We start from the raw sequence: 24,689 nt of genomic DNA, 5'->3' as shown, positions 1-24,689 counted from the left end.
CTTTATTGTAAGCACAATATGCAGTACAAGGGACCCCAAAATAGATGGAAGGCAACAAACTGAAGAAAACAAGAAGAAATTATGGTCCAAATCACTCCCTGGGGAATCCCTGTCAGGAGGATGAGCGCTGACTCCTCAGCACTATTTCCCTCACGCTCCCAGAACCCCACAGACATCCATCTGCTAGGGCTCCATCTACAAGGAGCTCTGCAGAAATTTGTGCGGAAGGATAGAGATAGCTATCCAAGCAGCATTATCCCCCTATGGGTCATGCTGCCAGAGGTAATCCTCCAAGCATTGAGGGAGATGTGAGGATTCACAGAATTGGGAAGCCTCACCCATAGAGAACTTCACAGGGCCCTATACTTCACTAGTTAGACAACTCAGTTTTCCTGCCCTTTGTGAAGTTCGCCTACTTCCTCTGCAAGATGGGGCATCAGGGCCCATAAATATGTGCCATACAGTCCAAACCAGTGATACTGAGTCAGAGGCTCGGGAGCCACAAGTGGCTCTTTGCAGCACATTATATTAAAACACTGTGGTTTACTGTGGCTCTTTTGGGTAATGTTGATTGCTAATTTGGCTCCTGAACCACTGAAGTCTGAGTATGACTGTTCCAAACCCTAAAATGAGATGAGCACTTGTAATTCCCACTGAAGTCAATAAGAGCTGTAAGAGTTCAACATTTTTCACAATATTAACACATCTAGTAAATTACATAGAATGCTACCTATTCATGCTAGTTTTTGGACCAGTCCTTGCTAAATAGATTAAAACACTGAAATCAGGGATTAATTAAAATGTTCCATTTGCGATTTAAACACTTCGGTTTACTTTTTCTAACTGGGATATTCCTCTTCCTCTACTACTCTTGTTATTTCATTCTTTATGCAACAGACAGTTTTAATCAGAGATTTAGTTTATAGCCAAGCAAATATTATCTTCCCTTTGATACATTCAGAATAATTTAGTGGTAACACATTTACACTAGATTTAAAATGTCTCTTTTTTACTGTATTTTAAGCACAATCATATGAGTAAAATTACTTATGTGCATGCTTGCAGAGAGCAGACCCCATATGAATATTTCAGAATTACTCCTGCATGACAAAATTCAACAGATGAACCCAGATTTAATTTCAGTGCTAATAACTTCTATAATTAAAGGGGAATCAAACATTTACTGTTAATGACGTTTCATTTCCAAAATTTTAAAATAGAAAATAAAAAGACATGGTGCAGATTACATGTTGCAATATATTATAACCACTTACCTTGCTATAGTTTTAATGATGCTGTCAAGTTCATCAGTGGAAGGAGGATTCCGACCCCCAGGGGGAAATACAAGGTTGATGGGGTCAAAGAGTCGAGATAATGACTTTGACAAATAAGCAGCTTCATAAAGTTGCAATGAGTCTTTCAAGGCTTTTTCTGAACTGTGGGCATAAAACAGCATTATCATTTTCTAAAGTTGAATTATACAGTAGCAAGTTGAGGCTGGGACTCCTCTGGAGCTTATAAACTCTCCAAGAGCCAGAGCTATATGTAATGCCCAGGAGATATTTTTTTCCACTGAAGTAAATAACTGTTCAGTTAGCCTCCCTACATAGTTCAACACAGCTCTGTGCACTAGCTCCCCCCGAGGCCTGTTGTATGAAACAACTTTGGTGTACCTAAACTGTGGGTTTGGCTACACTTGCAGCTGTACAGCGCTGGTAGTTAAAGCTGTCTTCATACAGCTGTGTAGGGAAAGGGCTGCAGTGTGGCCACACTGACAGCTACCAGCGCTGCAGTGTGGCCACATTAGCAGCGGTGTTGGGAGTGGTGCATTATGGGCAGCTATCCCAGCGTTCAAGTGGCTGCAACGTGCTTTTCAAAAGAGGGGGGTGGGGTGGAGTGTGACAGGGAGCATGGGGGAGAGAGAGAGTGGATTTTCGGAGCCGACACTGTGTCAGCAGCTGCCTTGCAAATTCCGACCACTTCCCCCACCCCTCTCTCATTCACTCTTAAATGCAAATAGCCTTCAGACCAGATAAGCAGCGACTCTCTCCCCCTCCCCTCTCTCCCCCCCCACTTCTCTCCTCAAACAAACACTAGCTGAGGACATTCCCTGTCTGCCTCTGCTCGAGCAAACAATTGCTGTGTTTGCTTTTTAGATAAGCAGCTCCGGGAGCCCTGAGTTCACAACAAAACAAAGAGAGGCATCATAACAAAACAAAGAGAGTTCTTTAGTTAAAAGCATTATGGGAAAATTCCGGAGGTCAGTTACAGCGCAGTAAGATTAATCACTATTTACACTGGCACCCCAGCGCTGCAGCACCAGGGCTGTTCTCTTTATTCCTCTCGTCCATGTGGAGTACAACCAGCGCTGTAGCCAGGGAGATACAGCGCTGTATGTGCCTTGCCAGTGTGGACGGGGAGTAAGTTGCAGCGCTGTAAAGCCACTACCAGCGCTGCAACTCTCCAGTGTAGCCAAGGCCTAAGTTATTCTTGAGATATACAACATTAGGAAAGTGTTCCAAAAGTGGGATCAGAGCCTTTTTTTGACATCACATATCTCATAACAGATGGCCTGAGCCCCACCCAGAATATGCTAAAAAATTCTCCTCTGACATACCTGTATAAAACACCAGGGAGAAAGGACCATTTCTGTGCTGGCTTCAATATTAAATTTTAAAACTACATTTAATATACTTCCATCATTACAATTCCTGTTTGTGAGAATGATTCAATAGTAGCTACTATGTCAACTCTACCAGTGGAATTATGACTTTTATACTTAGGAACGATAGGATAAATGTGTAGGGTGGGATTTTCAAAAGGGTTTAGCACTGACCTTACTTGCTTTCACTAAAGTCAATGGTAAAACTCCTATTGACATCAATCGGAGTATAGTTATGCCCATGCACAGCACTTTTAAAAATCTTATCCTACATATTTATCCTATTGCTCATAAGTCATAACAGATTTATTCACCACTGTCAAACCTAATCTTCTCCATATTTAACATGTAAATCATGTACATTCTAGGATGTAAAACAGATATGGTATGAATCATTAGGAACTGAGTATCTGCCACTCTGTAGTGATTGTGGTACCATAAAATACAGGAAGACACTACAGCAGGGGTCGGCAACCTTTCGGAAGTGGTGTGCCAAGTCTTCATTTATTCACTCTAATTTAAGGTTTTGCATGCCGGTAATACATTTTAATGTTTTTATAAGGTCTCTTTCTATAAGTCTATATTATATAACTAAACTATTGTATGTAAAGTAAACAAGGTTTTCAAAATGTTTAAGAAGCGTCATTTAAAATTAAATTAAAATGCTGATCTTACGCTGCCAGCCTGCTCAGCTCGCTGCCAGCCTGGGGTTCTGTTCACCTAGGCCGGCAGCGGGCTGAGCAGGGCCTGCGGCCGGGACCCCAGACCTGGGTGGGGAGGTTTCAGGGTTCAGGGCAGAGGGCTGGGTGTGTGGGGGGGTCAAGGGTCAGGGCAGAGGGCTGGTGGGGAGTGGGGGGGTTCAAGGGTCAGGGCAAAGGGCTCGGTGTGTGGGGGGGTGCACAGCAGAGGGCTGGGTGTGTGTGGGGGTCAAGGGTCAGGGCAGAGGGCTGGAGGGGTGGGGGGTTCAAGGGTCAGGGCAAAGGGCTGGGTGTGGGGTGCACTGCAGAGGGCTGGGTGTGGGGTCAAGGGTCAGGGCAGAGGGCTGGAGGGTGTGGGGTTCAAGGGTCAGGGCAAAGGGCTCGGTGTGTGTGGGGGTGCAGGGTAAAGGGCTGGGTGTGGGGGGGGTTCAGGGCCCAGGGATGGGGCTGTGGGGATGCAGGGCAGAAGGCTTGGTGTGTGTTGGGGTGGGGGGGTTCAGGGCAGAGGGATGAGGGGTGTGGGGAGTGCAGGGCAGAAGGCTGTGTGTGTGAGGGGGTTCAAGGGTCAGGGCATAGGGCTGGGGGACATGGGGGCTGCAGGGCAGAAAGCTGAGTGTGGCGGGGGTCAGGGCAGAAGGCTGGGGGTGTGGGGGGTGCAGGGCAGAAGGCTATGGGGGGGTTCAAGGGTCAGGGCAGAGGGCTGGGGGGTATAAGGGCTGCAGGGCAGAATGCTGAGTCTGTGTGGGGGTCAGGGCAGAGGGCTGGGGGCGTAGGGGGTGTAGGACAGAAGACTGAGTGTGTGGGGGGGTCAGAGCAAAGGGCTGGGGTGCTCGGCTCATAGGGGTGCTCCCATCCCCCTGCCCTGAGCCGCTCACGGCAGGGGGCTGGAAGGGATATGCCCTGTTCCACCCCCTTCCCCAAGTCTCCATCTCTACCTCTCTCTGTCTCCTCCAGGGAACTGCCTGCACACTGTTGCTCTTCCCTCCGCCCCCTCGCTAGGGCCATCAGCTGATTGGTGCAGGGAAGGAGAGGGGGTGGGGCAGGAAAGCACCACGCTGGGGGAAGAAGCGGGGGAGGAGGAAGCTTGGTTGCCGCAGAACCAAGCTTCTGCCTCCTGCCCCTGCAGGGGAGAGCAGTGGGCAGGGGGGATAAGGTGGGCTGGGGGCCAGGACTGCTGCAGGTGGCTGCGTGCCACTCAAAATCGGCTCGCGTGCCATGTTTGGCACGCGTGCCGCAGGTTGCCAACCCCTGCACTACAGTAATTGCATTTGCACCAGATAGGCAAATGGTGACTTTTAATAATTCCTATTTACTCTGTCTACAGCTATACACAAATGTAAAGACAAAACTAGCTACAAAGTACTGACACAGATCAAAAACATGAATCTTAATGTGTCTTCATTTTATTTAAAACACACACCTCAGCTGATAGAAAGACTGCTGAAAAAGCCCTTAAAATTCTAGCTCTCCTGCAAGGAATTTCCTGCTTTGTGAAGCTGAAAAACCTTGAGTTCTTGTCTAAAAAAACTCCCTTGTTGCAGAATGGGTGCCGGGAAAGTGCATTAGAGGAGTGTGGTTGGTAAAATGCTCTAATGTGTTGCACTCTAACTGCCCCAAATAGACTCTGCTGGCGCACTCTGAAAGGTACCTAGTTTATGTGCACAAACCAGGCACCTTTTAGAGCATTCCAGCAGGGTCTACATGGGACAGTTAGAGCACAACATGTTAGAACACTTTACAAATCACACACCTCCAGTGTCTTTTGCTGCACCATGCAGACAAGGCCTATGGCTCTAGGACTGTATAGTTATCTCGTCGGATACAGCAGTTTGTGCTAAACATACTCATAATCCTGTTTCTTTTGCATGAAAATGTCATGTGTATCTTCTTCCATCTGTTGCAGTTCAGCAAAGAGATCTGTATTTCCACTTGCATTAAAATTTCTTTGAATATTTTGACTATATTGTTGTAGGCGCTTCCACAAGTCATTATAAAGTCTCAGTAATTTAGGGTATTCTCCTTCAAAAGCTTGCTTCAGAAACACAGAAGCTGTAAAACAAAACAATAAACAGCATTCATTATGATCTTCCAAACTAGCCTCTTTGATAAAAATAAATAACATGGATCTTAGCACTTAAATCAGTACATTTCTATACAATAAAACAGAAGTATTACTATATCTACAATTAATATCACTGTTGTAAAAACTATCACAGTATATGCAGGTGACAAATATAAGAGTCTGAAACACTGTAATGCATCCCTCCACAATCTGAACCTTTCCCATAAAAATCTTGTCTTCTACAATAACCATCCCAGCTATGTTATACGGCATTTCATGACCAAATTATTATTTTATTACTGTTACTATTTATCAAGCACAACAGTGTGCTTGGTTTCATATATCTAAAGCATTTTTCAACGATAGTTTTGCAATGGAAAAATCTATACTTTTGTTTCATTTTCAAGGCACATACTTAAGGGACACAGATAACTCGAAGTAGGCCCCAATCTTTAAAAAACCTTAAAGTTATTGTTACAATCTGGTGGGAGAAGCCCTTCAGATTTAAATATCTGAAGTGTTCTGCTTTTACACATGCTACTTTTTTTAAAGAAGACAAAAAAACAACTGCACGTTTAAAAAAATAAAGAATGATAACACGATCTGAGAAAGCAGTGTTATTTTCAGCCCTGGAAATCATGCCACAAAAAGTGGAAAGTGAAACAAATTTAGAATGGTTTAAAAAAGGTTGATAATATCTGTGCTCTGACACCACCTGACTTTAGAGATTCCACCATCATGTTTTAGGTGAGTAGAAAATTGGCCCTTTAATATGGTGGCCTTCAGGGTCTGAACATATGCTTCAGTTCATCCATTTGCACCTTTACACTTCACCATCTGAACCATTCTTTTTACTCATATGAATTTTTCATTTTGACCATTGTAAGGTCCATATTTTTTATTTCCATAGTAATTACATATTTCATTGTGGCGAGCTGATGTCTGTAATAGTTTTTCCCCACAGCACAAAAACAGGTGTGGACTGTTATTCTTTTATTGTTTATACTTTGTCACACATTTATTTTCTTCTCTACGCCTAATGGCCCAGTCTTGCTACCCCTGATGCAAACATGAGTTTTATGATTTATGTCAGTGGGAACAAGATCTAGCCCCTACTCTACACATACAAGTTACTAAACATCTCCTATCCCTGGGGGCAAGTCAAGAAATTTTTTTGGCCTTGGTTTCTCCTAAAAATGAATTGGTTTTTTGCTCTCCCATTTTATTTCACATGCTGCTTTAAAAGCCATTCTTCCTTTTAAAAACACTTTGGTGAAAAGTGCTTCTACCTTTAGTATAAAAAAAATATTCCAGACGTTTGGAGTTCTTTGCACTTTTCAGTATTAAATATGCAGTTTTCTGTAAACAAAAATATTTAAAAAAACCAAAATTGACTACATACTGCATGCACTATTGCCTGAAAACTCTCATATACTGAAAAAAACAAAACAGCATTTGCAGCATAAACATCCTGCTCTCACCAAACTTTTATTTAAAAATAATTCTAATGAGTATAAGTAGCAAAACAGTGGTGTTTTGATTAACAACTGTGTTCTAAATTGCTGACAGGATAGAAAAGTTACCTCAATGTTGAAATAAAAATTGTGCCTCTTGTTGTCACCATTTTACAGTCTTAGGCCCTACCCTGCAAACACTTATGCACATGCTTAAGTTTAAGCACATGAGACTCCTACATTTGCTGGATCATATGAACCTAGGTACCTGTGTTATAGGTAACATATAAGACAATCTATAAAACAAAACAGTTTTTAATATAGTTGAATAAATTTCCTTCTGGAATCACTTAGTTACTTAGCAACTACTGAACAGAAACCAAGCAGCTACTTCCTCAAATTAATAACACAGCTATAGAACACCATAGGCCCATTTTTTTAAAGGGACATCATAACGACTGAGCCCACAGAGATAAGCATATGCATGTTGCACCTCATTCGTATGTACAGTACCAAGATTGGGGATTTTCAAACTTCACATGAGTGTAAAGGGTATTTTTGTGACTGCATCCCCAGTACTTAACTTTGACAATTCAGCCAGTTGCATGCTGCACTGTTATTTACTGGCAACAGTGCTGTCTAAAGTTTATGCTTCTTCCTTGATTTAGCATGACATTTGTACAGCATATTTTGCATGTGTATTCAGAATCTGTCACCAAGATTTACAAAAAAAAGCTCAGCTTTGCTTTAGGTGCATAATGCAAGTGGCCAGATTTTCAAGATTGCTCAGCACCCCCAGAGCACAATAATAAAATAATTGCTCTTTTAATTAGGTTAATGTTTATGGTTTTGGCTGACCTATTCACTTTTGGCCTCTGGAAATATAATCCATTATTCCACTAATTTCCTCCCTCCAAAAAAAGGATATTTTTATATCGGATGATGAATGTTAAATAAAGCAAAGTACGTATCTTCCTAAATGCACAGTAAAAGTCTGGGGGAAAATGTGATGATCATAAATACATCTATCCTCAGTTAAGAAAATATATGTATGAAGAGTAACAGGAGAAACCACAGCTACAGATCTGATAGCTGGAAATAACAAGCAAAGGTTTATTGAATTGACATATTTTCAGACTAGCTCTAGAAGACATCACAAATCACACATGTTAAATACAACACTTACAGTCTGTTGCAATCTGAAATTGAGAGGAAAGAGTCTGAGTTACTGCAGTCCAAAATGTGTACAAAATATCTGACTGGCCTTCCTGGGCAGGGGGAAAAAAAGAGAAGAAAAGTTCAAAATATGTCATAGGCATAAAAAACTGCATATATTACATCATAGTACATTTGCCAGAAAAAGATTCCCTGACCATCCCAAGTGTTTTAATAAACTTCTACTTTGTATTTATTTTTTAGTACACAATATACAAAAAGCTGCAAAATAGAAACGTTATGGTCATCAGTAAGGAGGGGCTAACTAGTGTGAGCAAACAAAAATAAATGCAGCCTTTTCCCCGGGTTTTGGAGGTCTCCTCTCAATGCACTTCTTGCTGGTAATGGGTCTTCTAGGGACAGGGATGACCGAGGGGGCAAATAGTCCAGAACCTCCAGAACCTAATGGGAATGAGAGACCTATTCCCCCTCTCTCCTTGTGAAGCAGAAATCTGTTCATTCTAAAGCTTCTGAAGTATGATCACTCTGGTATAATTTCCAAGGGTTCCCATATGATAATTCAAACTAAGAGATTGCAGTGAAACCCACAGACCCCTCACCACCAGGATTTTTTGCCAGGAGGGGACAGTGGTGTACCCAGCTACTGCCAGAAAGGCAGACAAGAAGGAGGGGAAGGAGGCACCTGTTCTGAAGTGGTCAATACCTGGAGCTTTGGTGCCAAAGTGTCAGTACCAGGTGACACATGAAGCTCTGAATGAGCTGGTACTGGGACATGGTACCTGGTGCCTGAGTGGGTGCCAGAGGGACCCTTCTTGGGCCACCCTTGTCTATTTTAGAATGAGAGGATTTCTACATTTTAGAGCTAGAATCTGGCAAAGATGACCTGGAACTGAGGGGAGCAGCACTCATTTCATCCACTGATCCCAGGCGTTTTATCAGTCACAGGGGAGGATTTCTGATGTGACCCTCAGAATTACAAGTGGAAGAACAGCCAGGAGCACTTTGTGAGGAAGACAATTCAGGATTTTCAGTCCTGGCCATTCCAGGATCTCTCCAGCAAAGATAACTTCAAGTGAGCCTCTTTCACTTGCGTGTTCTCTTGCAAATGATGCATCTCTCAGGAACATGCCTTTTACCAAATACCTGGTGTGCCCCATATAAAGGGGCAATACAACCTCACAAGGAAGACAGCATTTAAAACCTGGGGTCCTTTATTCTCCCATAAAGGCTTGACCCAGTATCAGAAAAGTCTCAGAGAAAAAAAATTTTTTAAGGAAAAAAGGAAACACCATGAAAGAAGTGATGAGTGAAGACTAAGGGTATGGCTACATTACATCTTATTTTGGCATATTATGTCGCTCGGGGCGGGGGGAGAAATATAAATCACACCCTGGAGTGACGGAAGTTACACCAACATAAGCATCGTTGTGGACAGCACTAGGTCAGTGGGAGAGCTTCCCCTGCCAACAGAGCTTCTGTCACTCCTGGGGGCTGGAGTAGGTAAGTTGACTGGAGAGCGCTCTCCTGTTGGCTTAGAGTGGCTACATTAAAGAGCTCACAGTGGCAAAGTTGCATTGGTGCAGCTGTGCCACCGTAAACTCTCTAGTGTAGTTGTGCCCTAAATAAGTAACTATCTACAGGTATTCACAACTATTTACATAAAAAAGGGGAATCATACAGTGAGTGAGAAGCTTGGACAGTCTGTAAGGGCTTGTTTGCACTTGACAGTTAATTTGGATTAAGGCAGGGTCTGAATTTAAAGCCAGCTATTCCTGAATAGCTCCATGTAGATAGAAGCTCTGAGTTCCACTTCGTAGGCACAGGCAGTAAAAAGGAACTGAAGGGTGGATGGGTGACTCCATCCTTTATGACTTTGGTGGGAGGCACGAGGACACTATAGGTATGTCTACACAGTCAAGAAAAACCCAGAGCTGGCCAGTGTCAGCTGACTCAGGCTCGCGGGGCTCAGAATGCAGCGCTGTTTCATTGCTGTATAGACTACTGAGCTTGGGCTGGAGCTTGAGATCTGCGACTCTCCTACCTTGCGGGGTCATAAAGTCCAGGCTCCAGCCCAAGCCCAGAAGTCTTTACAGCAATGAAATAGCTCTGCAGGCCAACCCTCATGAGGCCAAGTTGGCAGGCACAGGGCAGCCGTGGATGTCTAGTTTTTGTGTAGGCATACCCTTAGGGCACATGCATGAATCCAACAGATACTGCAGGCCAAAAGAATCTGAACTCCACCAAGACTGAAATGTATATAGAAAAGCATCTGAAGAAGCAGCTTAGAGTTGGGAACACAATTATGTGACTTTTTTTGAAAAATTAACGATTATGCAACTGCATAATTCCATCATGCAAACACAAGGGGTGCTGATTTATTTATTGTATATAAACTGTTGTAACAATAAATAATACAACAATAGATAAAGATATCACACGCTCTACCTTGCACACAATCTACAGTAACTGTATAATGGACACAATTCTAAAAATCCCATTTACGTGTTTTTATAATAGAGTTAGACAGCAAAAGGCTGCATAGTGGAGTTACCATGAGCCTTGAATAAGAGGTATGCATAGCTGCACTTCTCCAGAATCAGACTCAGACATTCAAAATTCAGTTCCTGTTTCCTTTGCACTCCAGAGGGCAGCGAGATGCTCCTGTCACATATGTGACACAGCTTACCTGCTCCTCCATGCCAGCTCACCTGTGTTAGCCCTGTGTAAGTGGGGTGGATTCCAGGGTCTACCCACTCCCAATCCACCTACTTGGGAGAGGGGGTAGCAGCTCTATAATGGTTGCTTCCTCCCCTCTGCACAGACTGGTGATGCAGGTAGCCCACAGAGAGGAATAAGGATGTGCCTTATTTACCCATGTCGCCCAGTGTGGGTCTGTAGTCAGCTCACAATTCAGCATTAAGAAAATAAATTCTTGAACAGACATTCCAATTCTTAGATATGGATAGGACTACGTTTGGGAGACTTCATTTGTTTTGTCTGTTTTGCTCACCAGGAAGGACCTTATGTATATAAATTAAGCAACTTGTCTGATACTTATGTTTGCATTTTTGTAAAATGTTTAGTCTACTTTTCTCTAGCAAGCAAAGGTGACCGTTAATATTAAGTAATAATTCGAAGACTGTAATGTATAAAAATGTCTTGGGTGTGTTTTAATTTGGTACAAAAGTATAAATGTCAAACTATTTACTTCCTTGTTTCACAGTTTTATATTTACCATATGAAAACTGCTTTAAAATAATGGTCTTTCACCACCACTTATACAGTAAATTAATTAGCTTTAAAATTCTCAATTCTAAATTGGAAAAAGATTGGCAATGACAGTTGTTAATTCAATTCTTTGTCTAAGTGAGTAAAAAATACTTTAAAATGGCTTCTTTTTACCACAGTGACCACCACATAGACTTATAAACTTTAAAGTCAGAAGGGACCATCATCATCTAGTCTGACCTCATGTGTATTACAGTCCACAGACCCTCACTCACCCACCCACTCCTCAATAGACTCTTAATCTCTGGGTGAGTTACTGAAGTCCTCAAATCATGATTTAAAGACTTTAAGTTACAGAGAATCCATCATTTACACTAGTTTAAACCTGCAAGCATGCCCCATGCTGTAGAGGAAGGCAAAACCCTCCAAGAATCTCTGCCAATCTGATGCAGGGAAAAATTCCTTCCTGACCCTAAATATGGCGATCAGTGAGCAAGACCCACCAGCCAGACACTTGGGAAAGAATTGTCTGTAGTAACTCAGAGCCTTCCACATCTAGTGTCCCATCACCAGTCATTGGAGATATTTTCTGCTAGCAGTCACAGATCAGCTAGATGCTGTTGTAGGCAATCTCATCATACCATCCCCTCCATGTACTTATCAAGCTCAGTATCTTTTGTTGGCTCTCTCATCTGAGGGGCCACGGATTAGAATCATAGAATATCAGGGTTGGAAGGGACCTCAGGAGGTCACCTAGTCCAACCCCCTGCTCAGAGCAGGACCCATCCCCAGACAGATTTTTACCCCAGATCCCTAAATGGCCCCCTCAAGGACTGAACTCACAACCCTGGGTTTAGCAGGCCAATGCTCAAACCACTGAGCTATCCCTCTCCTCCCTTGACTAGGACTGAAGTCCCACAAGATCCAATTGTCGGATTCAGCTTGGTAAATCCTAGGCTGAAATAACTTTTTTTTTTTTTTTTGGTGTAGTCATTTGCACAACAGACAATAGTATACCAATCAGGCATGCAGCCACCAGCTTCCATTTCTTCCTGTTGTGTCCCCCTGCTTTACGCAGGGGATGTATGGTGCTCATGGAATGAATCATGGCTATGTAGCAAATAAGGTTTTTGCCTAAGATACCAAAATTCAATGGTATCCTATTAAAAATATAGGAAGAAAAACTGAGGAAAAATCTACATAGAGAATCCAAAGGGCATAATACTGTGTCCAAAATTTTACACTGATTTCACACCTACATTTAGGAAAAAACCAGAAATTTATGTCCACTTTATGACCATTTTGGAACACAAACTTAACTCTGGAGTCACTACCAGGCTTCCATAATACGGTAGAACCTTAGAGTTACGAACTGACTGGTCAACAACACACCTCCTTTGGAACCGGAAGTATGCAATCCGGCAGCAGAGACCCCGCGAAAAAAGCAAATACTGTATAGTACAGTGCCGTGTTAAATGTAAACTACTAAAAAAATAAAGGGAAAGTTTTAAAAAAAAAAAGGTGTGAGACAAGGTAAGGAAACTGGTTTTTGTGCTTGTTTCATTGAGATTAAGATGGCTAAAAGCAGCATTTTTCTTCTGCATAGTAAAGTTCCAAAGCTGTTTTAACTTTTTTGGGGAAAAAACCATGATGTTTTGTTCAGAGTTACAAATAACCTCCATTCCTGAGGTGTTCATAACTCTGAGGTTCTACCATACAAGATATAGCATATCACTACATCCAACACTGAAATGAAATAAAATGAAATATAGCAACTGATTAACAGTACATAAAGAACTATACAACAGTTTATGGCACTAACTAGAGAACAGTGTATCCTACTCAAACTGCAGGGGGTACTGAAGTGGGCAGACAGTAGTTACCAAAACTGATATCTGGATAAGACATCGCAAATACTCCAACTCGTGAAAGAAGTGCCACAAGATCTTCAATGACACAAGCACTCAGAAACCATTTAATTTTTTTTTTTTTTACCAAAAATCTACAATTTCTTTTCTTACAATATTGTTTTCTTACCTACTTGTTTGTGTCTTACTGCTTTTCTTGTTTAAATGAGTGAAATCAAAGGAAAAAAAATAAATTATTAATTCAGTATCTTAGAAAAAGACTACATAATGCAATTATTCAGGTAAGGAGTTAATGGACATGTGACTATTTTTCTAAAAATAAGTTTAAGAAACAATTTGTCAATGCATTTCATTCAGAATGCTGTATTTTTAATCAAAAGTTATTTTCTTTAAAAGAGTAAGATATAGTTACGGATCACGGAGACAATTCATATGTATTATTTAAATAGATTATCATTTTTTAATCTTTTAGAAAGTAACCAACTCCACAAATTGGGCATGACTCAGAAGTGGGAAGGCTTTTTCTAGGCCAGCAACCCTGGGCCCCTTTAAGGATTGCCTCTCCCCCACCTTTTTTCATCCCCCCACTTGTGGGCAGTCAACTTCCTCATGCATTGGGTTTGATGAGAGGGGCTCCTTGGCAAAACAAAAGTGTACAATTGGCTCCCAATCACCCTGCCGTTGGGAAGAACACCCCCACCTCCACCACCCCTTGGTAACTGGCATTAAGAGTAGGATTGGGGTTTGGGGCCTTGCTGCGGTCATCATGCTAGTAGCCTTTTTTGACTGGGAGAGACTTTTTCCCTCACTGCTAGATTTGGCTTGGGTGTCGTATGGTTTTCTTCCTTCCTCTCAGCAGCCCAGGCCCCCAGAGGGTAGGTTAGGTTGTAAAATTTGTTTTGTTGCAAATTGGCAGGTGCCCAGAGCAGGTGCTTGTTCAATAGAGGGTCTGGTTCCCTGACAAACTAGAATTTTGTCCCTGGCAAACAGGAGAAGAGGTTCCACTCCCAGGTCAGGCACTAGGTTAAATCTGGAGTTTTACTGAAAGTAGTATCCGAACAACCAAACACACACAACTTGAACAAGCCTCATTGCGTCTGAGTCTCTCTGCAGCACATGCCAAACTCTCCTGCTGCTGCAACCACACTTGCTCCCCAGCGCTGTCCCTTTTGACCTCCTCAACAGATCTTCAATCCTTAAAGGGACAGAGCACTAATAACTATAACCTTGGCATTCCCTTCTCAGTGCTGCAAAGGCATTTCCTAAAAAGGTGAGGAATTGGGTTGCGGCTTCTGACAGGGAAAGGAGATAATCCCTTTTCCTCAAACACTCAACCTTTGTACAGGGGGCGGAAGGCAGTGGGGTCCCACCAATGGGACCAGGTTAAAGATGTGGAGAAGTGGGACTAAGGACAGCACCTCCTCCAGGTGGAATGGATTACAAAGCAGGGGTGCCCTGCATGGGATAAATTATTGCCAGAGAGTTTCCCAGATGTGTTACTTAATAAAGTTGTGGCATAGTTAAATTACACTCCTGGTAACACGTCTTTCTTCCTAGAGCATATGTCAACCTGAACATTGCCAGGCCTGAATTTTACGTACCACTAAGCACACAGTTAAGGTTCTTTTTATAAGAGGAAAATAATAGTGCGTGGGAGCAGGGTGGTTCTGACCACATTGTCTATGGAAGACAGAGCTGTGGAAGGAGGAGATATGCAAATAGTTTTGGCTTGGATTGTCCCTCCAAGGTCTATCAAAAACCATTACTCAAGACACATACAGAATCAGCTTCATTAGATTACAAAGCACAACTTCTACAATGAAATGAACTGTCTACAGTGTATCATTATAGGTTTTCTAACATAAAATCCATTCCAGAAAACAGATGTTAATATTTTTAATTTATACACTAAAATTTAGAAACCAGCATTCCATTTCTTTCTGTGTTGAAAATTATACGAGTGGAGAAAGTTAAACTACATACACCAGAAAAAAAACCCTAATGCTTGCTTTGAAATCTAGTCACAGACAGATTAACATCTTGTGATACAATCCCCTGTAGTAGAAGCAGCTGACAAGATGAGTAATGGCCTGCATCCGATTATCTTCAGCTCCGTGGCAATCATTTTCCATCAGTTTCCTATCTCTTAACCAGCAACCCTGGAAGAAGGTCACCATTCTGTCAACTTCTTTTCTTTGCCCAATGAGTAGGTTTTAAAAATGCAGGGAACACATAAATCTCTGTAAATTAAGAGGTCTGATTATATTACCATCGGCTGGTGTACAACTGGCTTACATGAACACGGCATGATTTGTCAAATTCCTTAAGTATTATAGTCTCCAAGAAGTAAATCATTGCATTTCTGCATATAATACAGTGCAGTTCCCCTTTTCATGCAATCTATTCTTTTCTTCTTACAAAAAGAACTTTAACTGTATTTAATGGCATCTAAAATTCAGGGCTAGTAATATTCAGGTCAACATATTCATATATTTCTCATTATGGGACATATCTGAATCAAACTTTCAAAGCCTTATTCCTAACACCTGAATAGCTATACATTGTCAGAGAACTGTATATGCATTCATTAAACAAGTAATTCCTGCATAAGCAATATTGTGGAAGGTTTACCAGGAACTATACGGTATACACTCTGCCTGATTCTAATATAACACCAGAGTGAATGAGAAAAATACTACCAAAATAAACCTTTAGGAGATCAGGATTGGCTTCACAGTGTTTATTACTTTTGTTTATAGACTCTATTCTGAAAAGAATGTGTTATTAATTCCATAAATGTTTTGGAGTATGCCAAACCAATTCTATATATTGAAAAGATACTGTATTATGAATATAAAAACATTGACTGTAACCTTCATCTATACAGTGGCTACTTTACACACCACCACTGGTGCCAAGAAACTCTAGTGCAGGCATAGCTGGCCAGGGGAGGGTCATCCCAGCATAGGAGGATCCTCCAGTGGTACAGGATCAGTTCAGTGGCTCCTATGTATCTCCAGTAGTCAGTGTAAAAGGCATAACCAACGCTTCTCTACATCCTGATAATGCCTAATTGCGGGACAACTGGAGTTACTGGCAAGCAACATAAATTAGAGGAGCCTTCCAACTGCTTTGGATTGGCCCAGTACACAGCCAGTCAGGATTGATGAATTATAAAGGTGCCTTTAAATGACACTTAGGCTACCACTACACTAGAGAACTTACAGGGCTGCAGTTGCCGCCACTGTAAGCTCTCTAACGTAGCCACTCTAAACCAATGGGAGAGAGCTCTCCCGTCGGCTAAACTACTCCAGCTCTCCTGCCAACTTAGTGCTGTCCACACCGGCGCTTATGTCAGTGTAACTTATGTCGCTCAGGGGTATGGTTTATTCACGTCCTTGAGCAACATAAATTATGCCAACATAAGCTGTAGTGTAGACATAGCCCCAAACTACTAAATTACTTCTGAAAATAGGACATAGGCATTTTTGTAAATGTTATTCTTGGAGGTCTACATTCTATTTCATCATGTAAAGTCCAAGGAAAACGATCAGAAATTAGATTCCAGTTTGACCCCATTCCCTACCACTGCATTTTCACCCCTCTTACACAATTTATAAATTAGACTCAGTCTCACAAACCTTCCTCGAATGAGTATTCCTTACTCATGTGAATACTTGCACTGGAGCCAATGGGCCTCTGCATGAGTAGGGGTTGCAGGATTGGGCCTTTTCTCAATAACACAGTTTACATTAGCACATATGTTACACAGAAAAAGCTGGGGCATGGTGGAAACAACATTGGTTATGCTTAGGCCAAGAAACATAATATATAGTAAGGGACAAATTCTGATCTCAAATACTTTGGAGCAACTAGTATGGGACTCACATCTACACATCTGATGGCAGAAGATGACCGTAAAAGGAGGTCTCTGTCCCCTCAAGTATACTGTAACTTTCTGGTATGGGTCATGAGTCAGCAAAGCACTATTATCTCATTGTTCACCTGTACTCCCCCATCTGTCGGTATCAAACTGTTGTTTTTCGTCTTATACTTAAGAGTGTAACCTCTTCAGGGTGGGGACTTTCTTTTTGTTCTGTGTTTGTATAGCACCTAGCACAGTAAGTTCCTGGTCTATGATTGGGATATAAACAATCACACACCACAAAAGCAAATCCTTAACTTTAAGCATGTGCATTGTCCCATGGACTTCAACAGAATTTCTCACATACTTTAAATTAAGCATGTGCTTACTTGTGTCACCAAATCAGGGTTATAATTAGCTATTAGCATAAAGGCTTTTTCCACCTCTTATACTTTGATTTCACATGTTGCCTTGAAGATTACTGCCTTGGTATTACCCTTGTGTCTAGACAATATTACTGAACATCTTCCTCCACATTACCTCTTTCTTCCCAGACAAACAAAGAATTCGACATCATTGAAGAATAATGCCTCCTGGCACTGTCCCTCAGACAGTGGTAATTCATCTTACTCCCCAGCATGGCTGAGCCTCATAGGAGCCATAATCTGGACATTTACTAGGATATACTTAGGCTATATCTACACTTGAGATGTTACAGCGGCACAACTGTAGCGATGCAGCTGCACTGCTATAAGATCTCTCATGTAGCCACTCTATGCTGATTAAAGAGAGCTCTCCCGTCAACATAATGAAACCACCCCCAACGAGGAGCAGTAGCTATGTCTCCTGCCAACATAGCGTTGTGCACACTACCACTTATGCTCGCGAAATTTATGTCACTTAGGGTGTTTGTTTTTTCCACACCTGTAACAAGTCTTCTCTTGGGGAGCATGGCCTAGTGGTCACGGCTGCAACTCAGGACTGCCAAGGGGGTTGTGGGGAGGGGAGCCCGGGCCCTCCCATTCCACCGGGCTCTGACCCAGAGCCCTTTGGGCTACCAGTAGTTTGGCAACCAAGGCTGTTTAAGACTGTCCTCCTTGGGCCTCTTCTTCTCGTCCATCCACCCCCCCGCCCCCCGGGGTCAGCTTAGTCCAAGGCTTTCCCCTGGTGTGGAAACCGAAACCACAATAAGTACGTCCACATTCCACAAGATACTTCTCTCTCTGGTTGTCTCTGGGTTGGGTCCTCCCTTCCCTCAGGGAGGGTCCCTTTGAGTAGCTGTGTCAGAATCTTAGGCTTCCCTCTGCTCTGCTGGAGCTGTGGGCTGCAAGTCTGCTCACCTCCAGCTCTGCCACCCAAATGAGCTAATTCCCTGCCTTTTAATTCCTCCATCATATGGAGCATTTGCTTCAGGTGTGGTGTGGCAGGGCAGAGCTGGCTGAGCCCAAAATAATCCCTTAACACCTTGTTGCCCAGTGTGTGGTTTGTACACCCCATTACAATACCCTTGAGCTACATAATTTTGCTGACATAAGTAGTAGTGCAGACGTGGTCTTAGAGCAAGCAGTACAGTAAATTAAGGTTATCTGAAGTAAATCTCTTTATTGTAAACCAAGATGATGGAGTCCTTCCCTGGAGACTGTACCTTGATGCAGTGGGAAGGTGTGTATAGTTCAATGACCCTGAGAGCTAAGACAGTGGTAATTTAACTCCTCAGAGTGTCACCCACGCCAGACATGTCAGAAATTAGTGACCAGACGTAAAGCAGTCCATATGTCCTCCAACAACCTATCCTTGTAAAAATGTTGTGCTACAGCAGGGTTCAGCAACCTTTCAGAAGTGGTGTGCCGAGTCTTCATTTATTCACTCTAATTTAAGGTTTTGTGTGCCAGTAATACATTTTAACATTTTTAGAAGGTCTCTTTTTATAAGTCTACAATATATAACTAAACTATTGTTGTATGTAAAGTAAATAAGGTTTTTAAAATGTTTAAGAAGCTTCATTTAAAATTAAATTAAAATGCAGAGCCCCCTGGACCAGTGGCCAGAACCCGGGCAGCGTGAGTGCCACTGAAAATCAGCTTGTGTGCCGCCTTCGGCACGTGTGCCATAGGTTGCCTACCCCTGTGCTACAGAAATACAAGATAGCCATTCTGGCAAACAGCATGATAGTGAGGGATGGCAGGGCATTCTTCAGGTCCTAAGTCAGTGGTTCTCAACCAGGGGTACACGTACAGCATCTTTCAGGGGTACATCGACATCTAGATATTTGCCTAGTTTTACAACAGGCTCCATAAAAAGCACTAGCAAAGTCACTACAAACTCAAATTTCATAGAGACAATGATTTGTTTATACTGCTATGTATACTATAAACTGAAATGTAAGTATAATATTTATATTCCAATTGATTTATTTGATAATTATATGGTAAAAGTGAGAAAGTAAGCAATTTTGCAGTGATAGTGTGCTGTGACATTTATGTATTTTTATGGCTGATTTTATAAATTTTTAAGTGAGATGAAACTTGGGGGTGCACAAGACAAATCAGACTCTTGAAAGGGGTACAGTAGTCTGGAAAGGTTGAGAACCACTGTCCTAAGTGACATGACAGCATGGGAAGGATTCAGATTCAGAAGATGGAGTATTAGTTTATATTTTAGTATGACAACAGAAACAATAAGAACATTTTAAAGATACAATATCTGGGCATTATATAAAATTCTCCTTTTGACAGTCTTCATTATTACAATACAATGTATTGTAGATAGACTGAAATACGTCTGTTCCTTTTATAGTTGGGAGTCATATTAGTATTGTAGTTGCTCAAATCAACTGCAGACTCCACATTTAGCTTAATGCTGCCTACTCAGAGGATTACAAGATTATTTTAGATGGTATGTACTGCAGGCTGGTAAAATCCAAGTGATAAAACTGCATTCCCACATGCTCTTATGAAACTGGCTTGATTCCATAGCTCAAAAAGTATAACCCATTTTTCAGTAGACAGCTTTTGAAGTGTCAATAAATTGCTGAACACCAGTGTCATAGAAGCAAAGATGTTTGAAGTTCTGCAGCCCCCACTACCATACCATAATATTAAGGTTGCAGAATGACAAACTGTTTTAAAGTTAGCTTTGAACACAAAATCAGAACAGCTTCCCTAATTTAAAAAAACAACCATATATAAACTACTAATTAACTTTGATAATTACTGAAATGCAATCTCTAGAGCTCTGTACTTAATATATCAAGCTAGTATTTTACATCAAATCCAGATTAAAGAAATGAGAATGAAAGAGTACCACTATATTCAGTATTAGATATAAATGCAAGAGGGTACCAAAAACATAAGATTTATTTTTTACGAGTTTGTCTTCATTACATCCTGAATAGCAGAGCCACTCATGACGCAAGTTCTGAACTTAATGAGTACAATAACCTCTCATCTGTGAATTATCAGATTTGTGTGTATTTAACATTGCTATTCTAACATTAAAATACCATACCCACTCTGATATGCTACTCCCAAGCAAGTTCTCACTTCACAACCAGCCCCCCACAACTTATTTTTCCTGTGAAAACTTTGATATTTTGACTAGGATATGAAAAACATCTTTATTGTCAAGTCTCTCTGAAATGTAAAATAATACAGAGAATATATGCTATTTTCTGCAGGCTCGTGGAATAAGGCTTTGCATACTGATGCACACAACGTTTTCCATTTGTAGTCAAAAGCCTGGCATATAGAAACTCTGATTTGAGACCATCACTCGGAAAACTGAGGATATTTAAAGGACAGCCTAAATATTTTTTCCACCAATAAAGAGAACGCAAGTGATTTAATAATTCTGTACAGCAAGACCTCATGGGACTGAACTAAGGAAAATCCATTTGCACTATTTCTATAGCAACATAATTGCCAAATGTTAGACTATGAACAAAAGCTATCATTTTCAGTAGTACAATTCATCAGTACAGAAACAGACTAATGCAAAACGTGTTCTGAATAAACCCTTGATATCTTCTAGAGGTAATCAGGATTAAACTAAAAAAAAAAAAGATTAGTGCATTTAAATTTCTGATGTTGTCTACATTATATATTGCAGGTAAATTTATTCAATAAACATCACCATGATTTTTTAAAGAAATCTTTCTTTTACTGCAGGGCATGGAATTTCATTACACTGAGTCTGATCACTTTAACCCGAAGGTATAATGGTTTCCAGATTTCCAGCAGCAGTGCAAAATTAAAAAGGGTGTTTTTATGCAACTGAGAAAGTAATTAAAACTGTTTTTAAAATATAACTTCCTGAACAAGAAAATAAAGGTTAAGAGCATATAGTTTTGAAACTCGCCATTAGAACACTTAGGTGATTCCTAAGAAAATCTATTTCCAAGCAGTAAAAATATTAAGTTCTTAAATAATGTCCTGTGTCTTTTAAGTGCTTCAAAAACATTAATCCTCTCATACCTATGAAAGATAAGTATAAACTGTAATAAAGTAAATCTAATGCTTCAGAAAGTCTGTGGCCACCCAAAAGACTAACATTTTCTTGTCCCCAGAAAACAAGTCCAGCATGGGCGCAGTGTAAGGTTTCCTACACACTTCTAAAATGCTTTCACCTTGATCTTGAGAAAAAAAACTGTTACCTACCTTTCATAACTGTTGTTCTTCAAGATGTGTTGCTCATGTCCATTCCATTCTAGGTGTGTGCATGCCCACATGCACAGCTGTCAGAGATTTTTGCCTTAGCGGTATCCACAGGGTTGGCAGTGGCACCCTCTGGAGTGCTGCACTCATGCGTCAGTGTATTAGGTGCCACCAGCCCTACGCCCTCTCATTTCCTTCTTGCCAGCAACTCTGACAGAGGGGTAGGAGTGCGGGTAATGGAATGAATATGAGCAAAATATCTCGAAGAAAAAACGGTTACCCACCTTTTAGTAACTGTTGTTCTTAGGGATGTGTTGTTCATGTCCATTCAAAGTAGGTGTGCGCGCGCCGTGTGCACGCCAGCCGGAAGATTTTCCCCTAGCAGCATCTGTAGGGTCAGCCCTGGAACCCCCTGGAGTGGCGCCACTACGGCGCCCTATAAAGGGGCCCACCGACCCTCCATCCCCTCAGTTCCTTCTTGCCAGCACTCCGACAGAGGGGCAGGAGGGTGGGTATTGGAATGGACATGAACAACACATCTCGAAGAACAACAGTTACTAAAAGGTGGGTAACCATTTTTTCTTCTTCGAGTGGTTGTTCATGTCCATTCAAAGTAGGTGACTCACGAGCCTAACCTTAGGTGGCGGGGTCAGAGATCACTGCTGACTGGAGTACTGCACGACCGAAGGCTGCATCATCCCTAGCCTGATGCGTGATGGCGTAGTGTGACGAGAACGTGTGGATGGAGGACCACGTGGCCGCTCTACAAATCTCCTGAGTCGGGATCTGAGCCAGGAACGCCGCAGAGGAGGCCTGCGCCCTAGTGGAGTGGGCCGTGACCGGAGGGACAGGGGTCTTAGCTATATGGTAACACTCCCAGATGCAGGTCGTGATCCACGAAGAGATTCGCTGAGGGGAGACCAGGAGCCCCTTCATCCTATCCGCCACTGCGATGAAGAGCTGAGTTGAGCGTCTGAACGGCTTGGTACACTCGATGTAAAAAGCCAAGGCCCTGCGGACATCCAGGGAATGTAACCTCCGCTCCTCATTGGAAGAATGTGGTTTTGGATAAAACACCGGGAGAAAAATATCTTGACCCATGTGGAACTGCGAGACGACCTTGGGTAGGAAAGCCGGGTGAGGTCTAAGTTGGACCTTGTCCTTATAGAAGACAGTGTACGGGGGCTCGGATGTTAACGCCCTGAGCCCCGACACCCTCCTGGCCGAGGTGATCGCCACCAGGAAGGCGGTCTTATACGACAAGTACAACAGGGAGCACGAAGCCAGAGGCTCAAAGGGAGGTCCCGAGAGGGCAGAGAGGACCAGATTCAGGTCCCAAGCAGGGGCCGGCTGACGAACATGTGGGAATAGCCTGTCCATACCTTTGAGGAAATGCCCAACCAGCGGGTTCGCAAACACCGAGGTACCCCCTTCTCCCGGATGGAAAGGGGAGATGGCCGCCAAGTGAACACAAATCGAGGAGAGGGAGAGACCCAGTTGTCTGAGGTGGAGCAAAGAGTCCAGGACAATGGGGATTGGGACCCCCAGCAGATTGTGACCTCGCTGACCCGACCATATGGAGACGTGCTTCCATTTGGCCAGGTAGGTGGCCCTAGTTGACGGTTTTCTACTACCGAGCAGCACTTGTCTGACCTGCTGGGAGCACTGCATCTCCACCGGGTTCAGCCATGGAGCATCCATGCTGTGAGGTGAAGGGACTCGAAGTTCGGGGGGCGGAGGGAGCCCGATCCTGCGTGATCAGGTCCGGGAGCAGGGGCAGCGTCAGGGGCGCCTGAACGGACATCTGCAGGAGTGATGTGTACCAATGCTGGCGCGGCCACGCCGGAGCTATCAGGATTACCCGTGCGTGATCCCTGCGAATCTTCAGAATCACCCTGCGTACCAGGGAGATCGGAGGAAAGGCGTAGAGCAGACCAACCCCCCAAGGCTGTCGGAAGGCGTCCAACAGAGACCCCTGATTGCGGCCCAAGAGGGAGCAGAACCGTCGGCACTTTCTGTTTTCCCTCGAGGTGAACAGGTCTAACCAGGGAAAGCCCCAGAGCTGGAAAATTGAGCGTACCACGTCCCATCGGAGGGACCACTCGTGACCCCGGAACGAGCGGCTGAGGGTGTCCGCCAAACCATTCTGCTCCCCCAGAAGGTAGAACGCCGTCAGGTGGGTAGCATTGTGGACACAGAAATCCCACAGCGCGAGGGCTTCCCTGCACAGGGGAGAGGAGCGTGCACCCCCCTGTTTGTTGATATAAAAGACTGCCGACGTGTTGTCTGAGAGGAATGAAACACATCTGCCGGCCAGGTGGGACCGGAAGGTCAAACAAGCCAGGCGAAGCGCTCTCAGCTCCCTGACATTGATATGCAACTCAAGGTCCTCCGGCGACCACAAGCCCTGCGTCCAGAGGTGCCCCAGGTGCGCTCCCCAACCCCGATCCGAGGCATCCGTTACCAGGGAGAGGGAGGGCTGAGGGGCAGCAAAGGGGACACCCATGCACACTTTCACACCACCGCAGCGAGTTCAGCACCGAGCGGGGAATGGACACCACTGAGTCCAAGGGGTCCCTGGCTGGGCGATAAACCGTCGCTAACCAGGACTGTAGCGGGCGAAGCCGGAGTCTGGCATGGTCTACCACATAGGTGCACGCTGCCATGTGACCCAACAGCCGGAGGCAAACTCGCGCCGTGGTAACCGGGGCGCGGTGCAGTCCGAGGATGAGCTCGGAAATCGCACGGAACCTGGATTCCGGCAGGTACGCTCTGGCGTGAGTGGAGTCCAGAACTGCTCCTATGAACTCTATTTGTTGCGTCGGAGACAGGGTGGACTTGGCTTCGTTCAAGAGGAGGCCGAGATCGAGGAAGGTCTGCCTGATGAACAACACCTGGGTCTCCACCTGCTTCTCGGAGAGGCCAATCGTCCAGGTAGGGGAATACCTGGATGCCCCGCCTGCGCAGGAAGGCCGCCACGACTGCCATGCACTTCGTGAAGACCCTTGGAGCAGCTGACAGGCC

General features: G+C 43.3%; 1 protein-coding gene across 4 annotated transcripts in view; it reads right to left on the bottom strand.

Moving 5' to 3' along the window:
- The window catches only part of COG5 (component of oligomeric golgi complex 5), a 324,671-nt gene that overhangs the window by 73,178 nt on the left and 226,804 nt on the right, over positions 1 to 24,689 (bottom strand). For 3 of the 4 annotated variants that reach the window (XM_039516771.1, XM_039516780.1, XM_039516800.1), the window contains 3 exons: positions 8,063 to 8,144; positions 5,205 to 5,409; positions 1,275 to 1,436 (listed from right to left, as the gene is read on the bottom strand). In XM_039516771.1, the coding sequence (XP_039372705.1) occupies positions 1,275 to 1,436; positions 5,205 to 5,409; positions 8,063 to 8,144 (449 nt within the window). The remainder of the gene's footprint in view (positions 1 to 1,274; positions 1,437 to 5,204; positions 5,410 to 8,062; positions 8,145 to 24,689) is intronic. The other variant, XM_039516790.1, reaches the window with a different exon arrangement.

Source organism: Mauremys reevesii, linkage group 1, assembly GCF_016161935.1.
Source record: "Mauremys reevesii isolate NIE-2019 linkage group 1, ASM1616193v1, whole genome shotgun sequence".
Lineage (NCBI taxonomy): Eukaryota > Metazoa > Chordata > Testudines > Geoemydidae > Mauremys > Mauremys reevesii.
The sequence above is the reverse complement of the archived record's forward strand: the minus strand, read 5'-3'. Positions and strand labels throughout refer to the sequence as shown.